The 18200-nt window shown below is 39.9% G+C and overlaps 1 protein-coding gene across 1 annotated transcript in view; it reads left to right on the top strand.

The window, feature by feature from the left end:
- The window catches only part of KCMF1 (potassium channel modulatory factor 1), a 79362-nt gene that overhangs the window by 34920 nt on the left and 26242 nt on the right, over window positions 1-18200 (top strand). The window contains exons 2-3 of the mRNA XM_061432714.1: window positions 10838-11005; window positions 17240-17379. Of these exons, the coding sequence (XP_061288698.1) occupies window positions 10838-11005; window positions 17240-17379 (308 nt within the window). The remainder of the gene's footprint in view (window positions 1-10837; window positions 11006-17239; window positions 17380-18200) is intronic.

The following is an 18200-nucleotide window of genomic DNA, read 5'->3' as shown; positions in this document are numbered from 1 at the left end:
TGTTTCCCTTCTCTCTTTTGAGCTCTTATCTAATTACTCTGGGAGAATGTCCCTTTTTCTTTTTTTTTTTATCTAAGTCCCTTTTTCTTTTCATCCACTTCATTCATTCAGCAGATACCCACTGAATTCCTACGTTGCCCCAGGCATTCCTTACACACCTCTTCTTCCTTCATTTTATGTGTAAAGTCAGAAAATAGCTCTAATCATGGCTGAGTATAATAGTAGATTGAAGCTTCTCCATTTCCAGATAAGGGGTTCTGAAAGACTATTCCTTACTAAGCTTGCTCATGAGCAAGTTCATTGTTACTAAGATGGGTTTCTGTTCCCAGGCCAGTATTGCATTTCTATGAAATAAGAGCATGGAACAGGTCTTTAAGCAAAACATCCAATTGTTCTAAAATGGAGCAAATTCTGCTTCACTAAAAACTTTTAGAAATGAATTAAACTTCCCTCTTTAATAGAATGCATAAGGAAGGAATGCCTTAAATACAGTGTCCAGTCCCTGCCTTTCTGTCCAGTTTGTTGGGCAGATATGAACTAGCTTTGAATCATCCATAACCATGAAAGAAGTTTTATCATAATTTCCAGCTACCTCATGACTTTGATGTGAAAATTAATGCAGTAATGAAGAAAATTCTCTGGGCTACCACTGGGGTATTAGCTCTGTGTGGCACAGGCCTTTACTCACTGCTGTATCTTGTACATAATGGAAGGATAGATGGATGCTCCTTGTTGTGACGTGTCACCACGCTCATGGAATTCCACTTGAAAACAATAAAGTAAAAGAAAGCTAAATCCCAGTACAGAAAAGGTTGTTTTAAATGCCCAGCCAGGTAAATGTATCACAGGTTCACGCAAGTCTGCTAAGTGTGAAGAGCACACTGCACAGTCTGTTTTCCAAACTGTTCCATGTTTTCCCCTTTTCTAAAGTTCCCCTCCAGCTCCCAGGCCGCTTTCTTTTGAATCGTACCCTCCCCAGCTGTGTACTGTTTTTCTCACTTCTCTTTCTCTGCCCCTGGAATCCCTTTAACTGTAGGTCTTTTCTTGAATGGTATATTTGTATGGGTCTCTCTACCCAATTTTCTCTCCTTTTGAGTTTCCCTTTGTCATAAGGCATAGTTTTTGTTTTTTTGTTTTTTTTTAATATGTATAGAGTTATGTGTATATTTAATTGGCAGGGGAAGATTCTGTTCCTAAGTCTAAAAATAAGTAGGGTTTTTTTGTGTGTTTTTTTCTTCAAAAAGAACTCCTAGAGTTACTTTACCTTTGCAATGCATGATTGAGTGTATGTCCCCCTGTACTTCTTTTAATAGAAGGGGAAAAGCTTTCTACTCCTGAACTAGGCTCCCAGCTTGGGAAGCATTATAAAATTTGTCTTGGGTTCCAGTGGTTTTATTTCTAGTAATACCCCTTGATCATTGTCTTTAATTCTGGCTGCTACTGCCTTTCACTGAGTTACCATAGTTCATTTCTTTATTTGCTTCTGTGTTCACTTGAGAACCTCTTCAAAAGATTGCATGATTTTTCAACCATCTAAATGCAAAGAACCTCTTTGGGAATATAACATATCTCACACACGCACATGCACACATTCGTTTTTTAAAAGTCACACTTATTTAAACATCCATAGGCCCTGAAGAGATAGATAATTGACTGGAGTGAAAGGAGGACCTTCACTCCAGATTGCATGGCATCTGGCAGTCAGGATAGCTTGTCAGTGTGAATGCTGAATAATCCCAGGGCTTCAGATTAGGGGTAGAGTCTCTTCCTGTTGTGTTTTTTCACTGTTTACCTTGACAGGTAGCTTTCCCTTTATCGACCTTCTCTTCACACTGCCTCTCTATTAAGGAAAAGCTATATCAACCTCTGGGTTTTTCTTTTAAAAGATAAATAAATGTATGTGTAATGTATATGTACTATATATATATATATATATAAGTAAATAAGCCTTTATTTTAGAACATTAAAAAAAGAAGACTTTATGTATTATTTCAGTGGCTTTTTAAACATCTGTTCCCACTAGAGGGCATTCTTTCCTTTAATTTTAGTTCATAGGTTTTATGTATTTATTTTACAGAACTGCTAAATATAAAAGTGTTGAGGATATGAATGTGTTTAGATACACCTTTTATAGATAGGGGTTATCAAATATACACCATTCTTTTTATTTAAGTTTCACATATGCAAGGGTTGAAATTGAGGTTAAGCTATATTTCCCAGCATTTGTTTTTGGCTGTGCAGTGCAGCTTGGTGGGATCTTAGTTCCCCAACCAGTGATCGAACTTGTGTACTCTGCATTGGGAGCGTGGAGTCTTACCCACTGGACCAATAGGGAAGTCCCCTGTATTTCCCAGCATTTTTGTTTGTCCCGTTAGGTGAACTTGATCAGATGGGGAATCCCAAATATCCTACCATAACTTTACGATGTGGCTTGTGCAGGTGTAGACACGGTGTGTGTGCGTGCGTGTTTGTACATAATGGAGTATTATTCAGCCATGAAAAGGATGAAGTCATGTCATTTGCAGCAGCATGGATAGACCTAGAGATTGTCATACTAAGTGGAGGACCTCAGAGAAGGACCATATGATGTCGTTTATATGTGGAGTCTAAATATGACACAGATGAACTTACCTATGAAACAGAAACAGACTCACAGAGACAGAACAGATTTGTAGTTGCCATTGGAGAGGACGGGGTTGGGGAAAGGAAGGATTGGGAGTTTGGGATTAGGAGATGTAAAGCATTATATATAGGATGAATAAACAGCAGGGTCCTCCTGTACGTCACAGAGAACTCTATTCAATGTCCTGTGATAAACCATAATGGAAAAGAATAGGAAAGACTATGCACGTGTATAACTGAATCACTTCTCTGTATAGCAGAAATTAACACAACAGTGTAAATCAACTGTACTTAAAGTACAATGTTTTTTAAAAAGATGTAGCTTGTGCTTGTTTCCATTTTACGAAGTAATAATTCTCTGAATTTGTTTATGACAGTATGGCTAAAGCCAGATTATTCAAGGATGACTTACATGTTTTATTATTTGGTTAACTCAGTTTTTGCAGGGTGTATATTGTATAGAGTCCCTGGAGAAGGAAATGGCAACCCACTGCAGTATTCTTGCCTGGAGAATGGCAGTACCACCGTCCACAGTTGCCTTAAGCTTTTTAACATTAAATAACTGTTAGCCCTTCAAGGAACTTGGGTTCAGGCTTCCCTGGTGGCTCAGTGATAAAGAATCCACCTGCCAATGAAGGAGACACGGGTTCGGTCCTTGATCCAGGAGGATCCCACATACTGTGGACCAGCTAAGCCCGTGTGCCACAACTATTGCGCTTGCGCTCTAGAGCCTTGGAGCCACAACTACTGAGCCCTTGTGCTGCGACTACGAAGCCTGTGCACCTAGAACCTGTACTCAGCAGTGAGAGAAGCCACTGCAGTGAGAACCCCGTGCACTGCAACTGGAGAAAAAGCCTGCTCAGCAATGAAGACTCAGTGCAGCCCTCCAGAACACAAACAAACAAAACCACCATTAAAGAAATGGAATTCTTTTTTTTTAATTACTATTTTTGAGTCATTTTGAAAATGTATGTTTTCTGGGAATTCCCTGGCAGTCCAGGGTTAGAACCTGGTGGTTTCATTGCCATGGGCCTGAGTTCTATCACTGGTTGGGAAACTAAGATCCTCCAAGCCTCCCACCTCATCCCACCCCCACCCGCAAAATATATTTTTTTATCTTCTTAAACTCTGAAAGACATTTAACAACTTTTGTGATTCAAGATCACTATTTTAAACAAAAATATATATTTCAGTCAGAACATTAAATGTTATGTTAGGTAAATTCTCAGCAAGGTTTCTCAAAATACAAGTAAAAGTATAATTATCCATGGTGGCAAGTATACTATATGGGATGTGTTTTGGTGATGAGTGTACTATGAATAAGAAGTCAGGGAAGTAAAAATATTTTATTACATATAGTTTTCCATATATCCTGCTACTCCTTCTCATTGTAATAGCTCCTCCAGTTTAACACTTCTAATTTGTCATCATAAGCTTTAGACAGTATCTGATTTGAGAGAATATTCCATACCAACTCTCTCTATGGTAGCTCAGTTCAGTTCAGTTCAGTTGCTCAGTCGTGTCTGACTCTTTGCAACCCCTTGGACCGTACCACGCCAGGCTGATAGTAGCTCCGAGTCTCTAAAATGCGTGGAAGAAGCATGCATAGGCTTGCTACAGTTTCTCAGTAGCAATCCTCTCTCTCTGCCCCCACCTGAAATGACTAAATCTCATTTAGCTTAGAAAAGGACCCCAGATTCTCACTCAGAACAGAATCTCTTTTAAGTATATCTGTCAGAATTCACTTTATAACACAGACTAGCAAAATGTGCTCCCTTCCTGTCTACCCCAGGTGGTTTCCTAACAGGGAAAATAAGCCAGCTTTTCACTGCACAGTTCCTTGGTTAATAACAATATTCTACCTGGTACCAAGAGGCTCAGGAAATCTGAAACAGAACATACACATGGCATATGTATTATGATCATTTCCTTGAAAGGAAGAATGAAATTGCTTCTGGTGATATTGATAAAACATATTTACAATGCTGAAAACCAAAATTCCTATAGAAAAAGTATCATGTTATAATAGAAACAAGAGTTCAAATGTTGTCAAATAAAATATCACCTTAAGAGCCAAGGCTGTAGGACCACTAGATGATAGCACTGAGGTCTCCTGGATTTAAAAAATGTTAGGTTTCATTTGCTCTACACAATATGCATGCATACTAACTCCCTTTGGTCATGTTCAACTCTTTGGGACCCCATGGACCATAGCCTGCCAAGGTCCTCTGTCCATGGGATTCCCAGGCAAGAATACTAGAGTGGGTTGCCATGCCCTCCTCCAGGGGATCTTCCCACCCCAGGAATCAAAGTCATATCTCTTATGTCTCCTGCACAGACAGAAGGGTTAGTGCCACCTGGCAAGCCCTTGTGTCAGATGGGACACTCCAAAAAGTTAGTGTTCAAACCTGAGCTTACCTTTCTGGCACCCTAAAGAGGTGTAGCTTAGTTTACACTACATTTTATTTGGCAAAGTTACTATATCCTGTTAAATTAAGCTTTCATTTGTGAATCTAAATAGGTACTTAGCCCTTTTCAGTATCTTCACTGTTGTGCATTGTCATGCTTGGAGGCTGCTTTGAATAGGCAAATTTTGAAGTAGTCCATCTTTTTGTTCATATCCTTTTAGTGAGCTTTCTTTGTCCACACTGTTTATCCTTTTCTTTTTCTCCATGGCATGTATCTTCTAACTTGTTTTATAACTTAGTTTGATTTTATGCCTGTCTTCACCCACTGTTTTAGGCTGTTATTCATTCTTTCTTTTTTTTTTTTAATATTTAATTATTTTAGTTGCACTGGGTCTCCTTTACAGCTTGCAGAATCTCCCTTGTGGCAAGCAGGCATCTTAGTTGGGACATGCCAGATCTAGTTTCCTGACTAGGAATCAATCAGATCCCCTGCATTGGGAGGTTGGAGTCTTACCACTGGACCACCTGGGAAGTCCCCATTATCTTTTAATTCATTCCATAATGGACTGTCTGATGGGCCTTTGGATTGTTAACAGCCTTTTTATTCAATTATGAAAACCACTGTGAAAATTCTTTTACATTCTTCTGATGCCCCTGGGCAAAAGATGCCCCAGGGAATTGATTTGAATTGAATTGAATTGCAGAGACACAGTACTCCAGTACTCTTGCCTGGAACATCCCGTGGACAGAGGAGCCTGGTGGGCTGCAGTCCATGGGCTCACTAGGAGTTGGACACAACGGAGCGACTTCACTTTGACTTTTCACTTTCATGCATTGGAGTAGGAAATGGCAACCCACTCCAGTGTTCTTGCCTGGAGAAACCCATGGACAGAGGAGCCTGGTAGGCTGCTGTCTATGGGGTCGCACAGAGTCAGACACAACTGAAGCGACTTAGCAGTAATTGTACATGTTTAACTTGACTAGAAAGTGAACAAAATTTGCAAAATAGTTTTCTGATACATGTCCCCACCAGTGACATAGAAGCGTGTCTGTTGCTCCTTGTCTTCACTAGCACTTGATACCAAGAGGCTTCTAGGATTTTGCAGTCAGTTGATGTAAAATAATGGCTCATGGTGATTTTATTTACACTTCTTTGATGACTAATGAGATTGAGCGTCGTTTCGGTGCATCTATTGGTCAGTTTTGTTCGCTGTTCTTTATAGTGCCCATTGAAATCTTTGCCCATTTTCCTATTGGATGTTGGTCATTTTCTTCCTGATATGTTTGAGTTCCTTAATTATCCTATATACCTAACACTTGTCTGTCTTGTATGTTGTTTTTATCACCAGATTCTGGGCCTTGTCTTTTCCATCATTCTAGGATATTAAATGGCAACCCACTCCAGTGCTCTTGCCTGGAGAATCCCATGGACGGAGGAGCCTGGTGGGCTACAGTCCATGGGGTTGCAAAGAGTCGGACACAACTGAGCGACTTCACTTTCACTTTACTTTCAGGATATTAAAAGTGAAGGAAAAGTCATAATTTTAATGTGGTTGAATGTGTCTCTTTATTGGGCCCTGTGTGTGTGTATTAAGAAAATGGTTTCCTACTCTGGGTTTATAAAAATATTCCCCTATATTGTCTTCAGAGATTTTTCTCACTTCCCTTTCACACTTGTCTTTAAACCATCTGGAATTGATTCCTGTGTGTGGAATCGGTGGGTGAGATCCAACTCTATTGTCCCCGTATATGCCAGGGAGATAACCTGTCTTAGTACCATTTACTGTCTACTCCCTCTTTTCCGCACTGATCTCTAGTGACCTTACTGTCATGACACAGATTTCAACATGTGTGCATCTGTTTGTGTGTGTGTTAGTCACTCAGTCATATCCAGCTCTGTGACCCCTTGAGCCCGTCAGGCTCCTCTGTCCGTGGGATTTTCCAGGCAAGAATACTGATTCAGTTCAGTTCAGTCACTCAGTCGTGTCCAGCTCTTTGCGACCCCGTGGACTGCAGCACATCATGCTTCCCTGTGCATCACCAACTCCCGGAGCTTGCTCAAACTCAGGTCCATTGAGTCGGTGATGGCATCCAACCATCTTGGCCTCTGTCATCCCCTTCTCCTCCTGCCTTTAATCTTTCCCAGCATCATGATCTCTTCCAATCAGTCAGCTTTCGCATCAGGGTGGACAAAGTATTGGAGTTTCAGCTTCAGCATCAGTCCTTCCACTGAATATTCAGGACTGATTACCTTTAGGATTGACTGGTTCATAGGAAACATCACTACAAACAAAGCTAGTGGAGGTGATAGAATTCCAGTTGAGCCATTTTAAATCCTAAAAGATGATGCTGTGAAAGTGCTGCACTCAATATGCTAGCAAATTTGGAAAACTCAGCAGTAGCCACAGGACTGGAAAAGGTCAGTGGAATTCATTCCAATCCCAGAGAAAGGCAATACGAAATAATGTTCAAACTACTGCATAATTGCACTCATCTCGCATGCTAGCAAAGTAATGCTCAAAATTCTCCAAGCCAGGGTTCAAGAGTACGTGAACTGTGAACTTCCAGATGTTCAAGCTGGATTTACAAAAGGCAGAGGAACCAGAGAGATCAAATTGCCAACATCAATTGGATCATTGAAAAAGCGAGAGTTCCAGAAAAGCATCTACTTCTGCTTTATTGACTACACCAAAGCCTTTGACTGTGTGGATCAGAACAAACTGTGGAAAATTCTTCAAGAGGTGGGAATGCCAGACCACCTGACTGCCTCCTGAGAAATCTGTATGCAGGTCTAGAAGCAACAGTTAGAACTGTACATGGAACAACAGAACAGTTCCAAATTGGGAAAGGAGTACATCAAGGGTGTATATTGTCATATGCAGAGTACATCATGAGAGACACTGGGCTGGAAGAAGCACAAGCTGGAATCAAGATTGCTGGGAGAAATATCAATAACCTCAGATATGCAGATGACAGCACCCTTATGGCAGAAAGCGAAGAGCCTGTTGATAAAAGTGAAAGAGGAGAGTGAAAAAGTTGGCTTAAAGCTCAACATTCAGAAAACTAAAATCATGTTTAGTTCCATCATTTCATGGCAAATAGATGGGGAAACAGTGGAAACAGTGACAGACTTTATTTTTTTGGGCTCCAAAATCACTGCAGATGGTGACTGCAGCCATGAAATTAAAAGACACTTGCTCCATGGAAGAAAAACTGACCAACCTAGTCAGCATATTAAAAAGCAGAGATGTTACTTTGCCGACAAAGGTCCATCTAGTCAAAGCTATGGTTTTTCCAGCAGTCATGTACGGATGTGAGAGTTGGACCATAAAGAAAGCTGAACACCGAAGAATTGATGCTTTTGAACTGTGTTATTGGAGAGGAACTCTTGAGAGTCTCTTGGACTGCAATAAAATCCAACCAGTCAATCCTAAAGAATACTGGAGTGGGTTGCCATTCCCATCTCCAGGGGATCTTCCCTGCCCAGGGATCAAATCTGGGTCTCCTGCATTGCAGGCAGATTCTTTACCATCTGAGCACACTTTAGGAGCTTTCTGTTCTGTTGCTTTGGTCAGTTTGTCTGTCTATAAGCCAGTATCCTACTATCTAAATTACTGTAGCTTTATAATAGCTCTTGCTGTGTTAAGCAAATCCCTCCATCTTGTTACCCTTCAGGAATGTCTTGGCTATTTTTTTTTTTTTTTTTTTTGTCTTGGCTATTTTTGACCCTTGCAAATTGTGTAAAGATTTGAGTCAGCTTATTATGTTCCACAAAAAATTCTTTTGTGATTGTTTTTTTATTAGAATTGTATTAAATCCACCAGTCAGTTTAGGGGAGAATTGGTATTTTATTATGCTGAACCTTCTAGTCAGTGAAACCTGGTGTTTTTATTTTGTAAAAGCTATTTAATGTCTTTGAACACATTTTTACTAATTTATTTCATAAAGGGCTGCATATCTTTGGTTAGGTTTATTCATAGGCACTTTTCAGGAATACTGCTACAAATGATGTAATTTTTTTATTGTGGTCAAATATGCACAACATGAAATCTGTCGTTTTAACCCATTTAACCTATTAGCATACAGCTAAGTGAGTGGAATTAGTACATTCACATTGTTGTGCAACTATCATCACTATCCATCTCCAGAGTTTTTTCATTATCCCAAACTGAAACCCATTAAACGGTACTCCCTCTCTCCCCTTCCATCCAGTCTCTGCTAACCACTGTTCTGCTCTGGGTCTGGGAGGGGCTTGTTTCGTTCTTTGTGAATTTGACTAATCTGGGTACCTCATGTGGGAGGAGGACACGGCATCCCACTCCAGTACTCTTGCCTGGAGAAATCCATGAACAGAGAAGCCTGGCGTGCTACAGTCCACGGGGTCGCGGAGAGTCAGACACGAGTGAAGCAACGTAGCACACACCCATGAGTACCTCATATAAGTAGACTCAAATGGCATTTTAAAAATATACTTGTCTTTTTTGGAATGAAAAATCAATCAGTAGTTTATTAAATTGGTGTTTATATTTGGCTGCCTTGCTTAAAATACTTAATTCTAATAATTTAGCAGGAGTTTTCTACATAAACAGGCATATCACATGTAAATAAAAGGCTTTCTTGCCATTATACCTGCCCATTAAATTTCAAATTTTGCATATCGAGATATTTGGTTCATTTTCAAATACGTTGGTTGCCTCTTCTTTTTAAGCTCCTCTTTTATTTTAAACTGTTAGTATTTGGTATTCACTTCTGCTATCAACTCTTTGCCATTCTGACTCTCTGCTTATTCTTACAAACTTCTTTCTGGTGGTATCTAAGCTTTTGTTGGTATTTTGTACATGAACTGTCATTCCTTGAAATTTTATTTCTGTCCGATGCTTGGTGCCGGTACTTATTTAGGACTATTCTAAATTCTTGACCTGAGAACCATTTGGAAGTCTGAATTTGGATTTTTCACTTATGTGAAATCTGGACTGGTTTTGTACTGATAGTTATAACTTTTTAGGGTGGTGGTGATGGTGTTTTGTGCAGAAGGGATTTCAGGGGGCAAATTTTTTAATCCCCTAAGGATTGCTACGGAGAAGGCAATGGCACCCCACTCCAGTACTCTTGCCTGGAAAGTCCCATGGATGGAGGAGCCGGGAAGGCTGGAGTCCATGGGGTCATTGAGGGTCGGACACGACTGAGCGACTTCCCTTTCACTTTTCACTTTCATGCATTGGAGAAGGAAATGGCAACCCACTCCAGTGTTCTTGCCTGGAGAATCCCAGGGACGGGGGAGCCTGATGGGCTGCCGTCTATGGGGTCAACACAGAGTCGGACACGACTGAAGCGACTTAGCAGCAGCAGCAGCAAGGATTGCTAGCTCACACGTATAGTGAGGGTATATTAGGGTCTCACCTTTATGCGAAATGGCCTGTTTAGACCCCACCATGGCAGACCTGGCAGGTCTGTGCTACCTGTGCTTTATCCTGCAGTGCTGTGAACACGTAAGCTCAGACTTTGCCAAGTAGTTGCCCACCTCCCTGAGTGAGGCCAGGTACTCACTCCTCTTTAACTTGACTGTTGCCCTCTTGCAAGATCATCAAAACATTTTCAAAGTTTTCTTATATTTTGTTAAACATTTTAAGTTACTTCCATGAGAATAGTAAATCGAGGGAACAGAAATACCTATATGATTTTACATTGTTGTTTTCAGTCATTTTGGAAAAGAAATCTGGGGTTGTATGTGCATCTTTTTATTTATAAAAATGAAATGAAGAGTGGCCTTTTACAGCTTCTAATTAATGATATTTCTTTTTTTATAGGTGTCAGCTGTGATGCATGTTTAAAAGGAAATTTTCGAGGTCGCAGATACAAGTGTTTAATTTGCTACGATTACGATCTTTGTGCATCTTGTTATGAGAGTGGTGCAACAACAACAAGGCATACAACTGACCACCCAATGCAGTGCATATTAACAAGGGTAGATTTTGGTACGTATTTAAAAGTTTAGTGAGTTATCATTTAGAACTTTGTGTACGTGTGTGAAGAAGTAAAGGCAAAACGTTCTAAAACTATCCCCATTGCATAATGAGGCTCCAAATTCATTAAAAATAACACAAATATTTTTATTCTAAGTAATTTTTTCTCTTATAGTTTGCTTATGAAAGCCATTCAGAAATAAATACAGCTGGCAAAGTGTGAAGTGAAAGAGTGCCTCGGTAAAGAAGGAGCGAAGTTTAAATTGACTGTTCTTGATAACAGTACAGAAATCTTCGTGCTGTAGTTATCAGGAAGCAGATTAGTTGTACAGTTGATTAGAAGGCACTGTCAGTGCATAAGAAAACCTTTAAATGTTTCATGCTATAATTTCTTACCTAGTCAACACTTGTTATTATCTGTCTGACTATAGACATCTTACTGTATGTGAAGTGGTAGTGTCTCGTGGTTTTAATTTGCATTTTCATGATGGCCAGTGATGCTGCTGACCGTCTTTTCTAGTGGTGATTAGCCACCCACATATCTGCTTTGGAGAAATGTCTGTTCAAATCCTTTGCCCATCTTTTAATTGGGTAATACGTGTTTTATTATTGAGTTTTCATATTTCTTTGTGTATTCTGTATAGGAGTTCCTTACAGGTGAATGATTTGCAGAAATTTTCTCCCATTCTGTGGGTTGTCTTTTCACTTTCTTGCTGATTTTTTGAAGCACAGGAGTTTTGATTTTGATAATGTCAAGTTTATCTGTTTTTTTCCTTTGTTATGCTTCTAATGTCATATATAGGAAACCATCACCTAATCCAAGATCATGAAGATATAAAAATGTTTTCCTCTAAGATTTTATAATTTTAGTACTGCTGTTTAGATCTTTGATCCATTTTGATTCAATTTTTGTGCGTGGACTGAGGTAGAAGTCCAACTTCATTTTCTCACATAGGACTATCCAATTGTCCCAGTGTCATTTATTGAGAAGATCCTCTCCCCAGTGAATTGTCTTAGCATTCCTGTTGCAGATCAGCTGACTAGAGGGAAGGGGATAATGGGGTGATGTTAGTCAAAGAGTACAAAGTTTTGTTATGCAAGATGAGTGAGTTCTAGAGATCTAATGTATAGCATGATGATCATCAGTTCAGTTCAGTTCAGTCACTCAGTCGTGTCCAACTCTTTGTGACCCCATGGACTACAGCACGCCGGGTTTCCCTGTCCATCACCAACTCCTGGAGTTTGCTCAAACTCAAGTCCATTGAGTCAGTGATGCCATCCAACTATCTCATCCTCTGTCATCACCTTCTCCTCTCGCCTTTAATCTTTCCCAGCATCGGGGTCTTTTCCAGTGAGTCAGTTCTTCACATCAGGTGGCCAAAGTATTGGAGTTTCAGCTTCAGCATCAGTCTTTGCAATGAATATTCAGGACTCATTTTCTTTAGGATTGACTGGTTTGATTTCCTTTCAGTCCAAGAGACTCTCAAGAGTTTTCTCCAATACCACAGTTCAGAAGCATCAATTCTTCGGTGCTCAGCTTTCTTTATAGTCCAAATCTCACATCCATACATGACTACTGGAAAAACCATAGCTTTGACTAGATGGACCTTTGTTGGCAAAGTAATGTCTCTGGTTTTTAATATGCTGTCTAGGTTGGTCATAACTTTTCTTCCAAGGAGTAAGCGTCTTTTAATTTCATGATTGCAGTCACTATCTGCAGTGATTTTGGAGCCCAAGAAAATAAAGTCTGTCACTGTTTCCATGTTTCCCCATCTATTTGCCATGAAATGATGGGACCAGATGCCATGATCTTAGTTTTCTGAATGTTGAGTTTTAAGCCAACTTTTTCACTCTCCTCTTTCACTTTCATCAAGAGGCTGTTTAGTTCTTCTTCACTTTCTGCCATAAGGGTGCTGTCATCTGCATATCTGAGGTTATTGATATTTCTCCCGGCAATCTTGATTTCAGCTTGTGCTTCATCCAGCCTGGCATTTTGCATGATGTGCTCTGCATATAAGTTAAATAAGCAGGGTGACAATACACACCCTTGATGTACTCCTTTCCCAATTTGGAACTGTTCTGTTGTTCCATGTACAGTTCTAACTGTTGCTTCTTGACCTGCATACAGATTTCTCAGGAGGCAGGTCAGGTGGTCTGGTATTCCCACCTCTTGAAGAATTTTCCACAGTTTGTTCTGATCCACACAGTCAAAGGCTTTGGTGTAGTCAATAAAGCAGAAGTAGATGCTTTTCTGGAACTCTCTTGCTTTTTCAATGATCCAATGGATATTGGCAATTTGATCTCTGGTTCCTCTGCCTTTTGTAAATCCAGCTTGAACACCTGGAAGTTCACAGTTCACGTACTCTTGAACCCTAGCTTGGAGAATTTTGAGCATTACTTTGCTAGGATGCGAGATGAGTGCAATTGTGCAGTAGTTTGAACATTATTTCACATTGCCTTTCTTTGGGATTGAAATGACAACTGACCTTTTCCAGTCCTGTGGCTACTGCTGAGTTTTCCAAATTTGCTAGCATATTGAGTGCAGCACTTTCACAGCATCATCTTTTAGGATTTAAAATGGCTCAACTGCAATTCTGTCACATCCACTAGCTTTGTTTGTAGTGATGCTTCTTAAGGCTCACTTGACTTTGCATTCCAGGATATCTGGTTCTAGGTGAGTGATCACACCATCATGGTTATCTGGATCATGAAGATCTTTTTTGTATAGGTCTTCTGTGTATTCTTACCTTCTCTTCTTAATGTCTTCTGCTTCTGTTAGGTCCATACCATTTCTGTCCTTAATTGTGCCTGGTGGCTCAGGTGGTAAAGCGTCTGCCTACAATGCAGGAGACCCGGATTTAATCCCTGGGTCAGGGAGATCTCCTGGAGAAGGAAATGGCAACCCACTCCAGTATTCTTACCTGTAAAATCCAATGGACAGAAGAGCCTGGTGAGCTACAGTCCATGGGGTCACAGAGAGTTGGACACGACTGATCAGCTTCACTTTCACTTGCATGAAATGTTCCCTTGGTATCTCTAATTTTCTTGAAGAGATCTCTAGTCTTTCCCATTCTATTATTTTCCTCTATTTCTTTGCATTGATCACTGAGGAAGGCTTTCTTCTCTCTCCTTGCTATTCTTTGGAACTCTGCATTCAAAGGGGTATATCTTTCCTTTTCTCCTTTGCCTTTAGCTTCTCTTCTTTTCTCAGCTATTTGTAAGGCCTCCTCAGACAACCATTTTGCCTTTTTGCATTTTTTTTTCTTGGGGATGGTCTTGATTACTGCCTCTTGTACAGTGTCACGAACTTCCGTCCGTAATTCTTCAGGCACTCTTGTCTATCAGATCTAATCCCTTGAATCTATTTGTCACTTCCACTGTATAGTCCTAAGGGATTTGATTTAGGTCATACCTGAATGATCTAGTGGTTTTCCCTACTTTCTTCAATTTATTTATTTATTTATTTTTTTTACTTTGTTCAATTTAAGTCTGAATTTGACAATAAGGAGTTCAGGATCTGAGCCACAGTCAGCTCCCGGTCTTGTTTTTGCTGACTGTATAGAGCTTCTCCATCTTTGGCTGCAAAGCCAAATCAGTTTGATTTCAGTATTGACCATCTGGTGATGTCCATGTGTAGAGTCTTCTCTTGTGTTGCTGGAAGAGGGATCATAGTTATATGGTGTATGGTGTTGTATGGTGATCATAGGTAACAATATTGTGTACTGGAAATTTTTGAAGAGGATAAATCTCAAATGTTCTCAACACATATACATACACACAAAATGGTAACTGTGTAGAGGTGACGGAAATGTTAATTAGCTTGATTGTGGTGATGTTTTCACAGTATACACATATGGCAAAACATCGTTATATACCATAAATATATACAATTTTTATTTGTCAAAGTATATCAGTAAAGCTGTTAGAAAAGAAAATCAATTGACCATAAATGTCACTTTTAATTTCTGGACTCTCATCTGTTCCGTTGATTTGTATGTCTGGATGCCAATACTATAGTGTCTCAGGTACATAGTAAGCTTTGGAATCGGAATCATAAAGTATGAGTCTTCCAACTTTGTTCATTTTCAAGCTTACTGTGGGTATTGTCAGTCCCTTGAATTTTGTGTGAATTTTAGAATCGGCTTGTAAATTTATGCAAAGAAACAAACTGGGATTTTGATGGGAATTGTTTTGTATCTGTAGATCAGTTTGGAAAGCGATGATAGTTAAGTCTGCTACCCTGTTAATGCAGGATGTCTTTGTTTATTTAGGTCATCTTTCGTTTCTTTCAACAAAAGTTTATAGTTATCAAAGGATAAGTTTTACACTTCTGTTGTTAAATGTATTTCTAAATGTTTTATTCTTTTTGCAATTGTAAATGAAATTTTAAATAATTTTTGTTTGCTCACTCCAAGTTACAGAGAAACAATTTGTTTCTGTCATAAATCTTTTATTAAAAAAAAAAAAAAACAAACTAACAGAAGTTTGGTAACATGTCTACCTTCTATATTCATGGGTGATGCCCAGGAAAACAGTAACTCCCTGAAATGGCCCAAGCCTTCATCTTAAATACCATCTCTACTGCTACTGCTAAGTCACTTCAGTCGTGTCCGACTCTGTGTGACCCCATAGATGGCAGCCCACCAGGCTCCCCCGTCCCTGGGATTCTCCAGGCAAGAACACTGGAGTGGGTTGCCATTTCCTTCTCCAATGCATGAAAGTGAAAAGTGAAAGGGAAGTCGCTCAGTCGTGTCCGACTCCTAGCGACCCCATGGACTGCATCCTACCAGGCTCCTCCGTCCATGGGATTTTCCAGGCAAGAGTACTGGAGTGGGGTGTCATTGCCTTCTAAAGCTAAAGACAAAAGAAGATTTGGGGGAGCTGGGTGGGGAGGAGGCCAGTTATGGGAGGTAAACAAGGGTAACTTTGTTTTGTAGAGTTAAGTTGTTATGTAAATTCAGGTCTTTGTCTCTCCTTTGATAGAAGTTTCTAGAGGTTTAGTGCTGAACCTCTTCTCTTCCTGGTACAGATGGAGATTTATCTCATAATGTAAATATCTCTTACAAAAGGTAACTTCTCAGTTTTTAGAGCTTCCTCTGTGTCTGCTGTTTCATGTTTTGTTTTTATTTTGATTGAAGTATCGTTGATTTACAGTGTTGTGTTCGTTTCAGATGTACATCGATGTGAATCAGTTATGCATATACATATGTCTGCTCTTTGAGATCCTTTTCCTATATAGGTCATTACAGGGTATTGAGTAGAGTTTCCTGTGCTGTATACAGTAGGTCCTTATTGGTTATCTATTTTATATATAGCAGTGTGTATATTAATCCTAGTCTTTGAGTCCCACCACCCCAGGTACAGATCTTGTATCTTTAAATGTCACTGAGGTCGTTTATGAGTTCTGCTAGTTTTTTTAGTGGATTCATTAGGATTTTCTATATACAGGATCCTGTCATCTGCTAATAGAGAGTTTTACTGCTTTCTTTCCATCTGGATGCCTTTCATTTCATCTTCTTGCCTACTGTGATTAGGTTCTCCACTAAAATATTGAATAGAAATGGCCAGAGTGGCAATTCTTGTCTTGTTCCTGGTCTTAGGGGAAAGCATCCACCCTTTCACCAGTAAGTATGATGTCAGCTTGGGGATTTTGTAGGTGCCCCTTATCAGGTAAGGAAGTTCTGTTCTGTTCTTTTTTTTTAAGTACATTTATCTTCACCTACCCCAAATTCACCTGGCAAGTCTTGTACATATAACAAATGATCAATATATACATAATGGGTTTAAGTATTTTTAAGGTAGTCGAAATCTCCCAAAGAATGAAGAAATGTGTCATGTAATAAATGCTTTCTTTCATTTTCTCTTCTCACAGAAATGATCCTATCCTCTTAAATTAGGTATTTGTTTCATGTTAAATAATGAGATGTTTGTAATGAAGTGATATACTAAAAAAATAGGTATATGTGGTCGTCATCTCTGACTCTTTGCGACCCCATGGACTGTAGCCTGTCAGGCTTCTCTGTTCATGGGATTTTTCAGGCAAGAATATTGGAGTGGGTTGCTTTCCATTTCCAGGGGATCTTCCTGACTCAGGGATTGAACCCAGGGAGAATCCCATGGGCAAAGGAGCCTGGTGGGCTGCAGTCATTGGGGTTGCAAAAGTGTCAGATAGGACTGAGCTACATTTTTCTGTATTTTTTAAAAATTGGTAATTATTTCTCAATGCAGTTCCGCTCTGTTTTTCAGATTTATACTATGGTGGGGAAGCTTTCTCCGTAGAGCAGCCACAGTCTTTTACTTGTCCCTATTGTGGAAAAATGGGCTATACGGAGACATCTCTTCAAGAACATGTTACTTCTGAACACGCAGAAACATCAACAGAAGTGGTAAGTGAAACAGTCTAAATCGTCCGGTAAAGTACATTGTTTCTAACACAATAGAGCTCTGTCACTATGTTCTGCCTCCTGCTAAGTGTACTGTTACTGTTTGCATGATAATTGTTAAAATTATCTCTTAACAGCAACTTTTACACACCCTGGGAAGCTGCATGTGTACAAGATAGTGCCCCCTTCTTGTCCCCACTAGCCTTTCTTTCCCTGTTGCTGCTAAAAGCACAGTGTGGCATCTTAACCAAATTCAGGAGCCTTTAGTAAATGCTTGGTGAAAAGGCTTAAAAAACCCTGACTTGAAACACACATCTCTCTCTCTTTTTTAAAAAAATTTACTTATTTATCTATGGCTGTGCTGTGTCTCTGTGGCTGCACGAGCTTTTCTCTGGCTACTCTCTAGTTGGGGTCCTTGGACTCCTCAGTGCAGTGGCTTCTCTTGTTGTGAAGCATGGCCTCGAGGGCTCGCAGGCTTCAGTAGTTGCAATGCGTGAGCCTAATAGTTGGCAGCTCCTGGGCTCTAGAGCACAGGGCCAGTAGTTGTAGAGCATGGGCTTAGTTGCTCCATGGCATGTGGGATTTCCCAGTCCAGGGATCAAACCCGTGTCTCCTGCATTGGCAGGTGGATTCTTTACCACTGAGTCACCAGGGAAGCCCAGCACATGGCTTTTTATAGTATTCTTGCTACCTGGTTGATTTCTCTTCTGTAAGGAAACATTCATAAGAAAATTTTAAAATCTTTAGTCACATATTAAGTAGTAATCCACTGTCACATCTCACTGTAATATATCATTGACCTTACTTGGTTTTCATTAGACCAT

Source organism: Bos javanicus, chromosome 11 (assembly GCF_032452875.1).
Source record: "Bos javanicus breed banteng chromosome 11, ARS-OSU_banteng_1.0, whole genome shotgun sequence".
Classification (NCBI taxonomy): Eukaryota; Metazoa; Chordata; class Mammalia; order Artiodactyla; family Bovidae; genus Bos; species Bos javanicus.
Note: the sequence above shows the minus strand (reverse complement) of the source record. Positions and strands in the feature narration are given on the sequence as shown.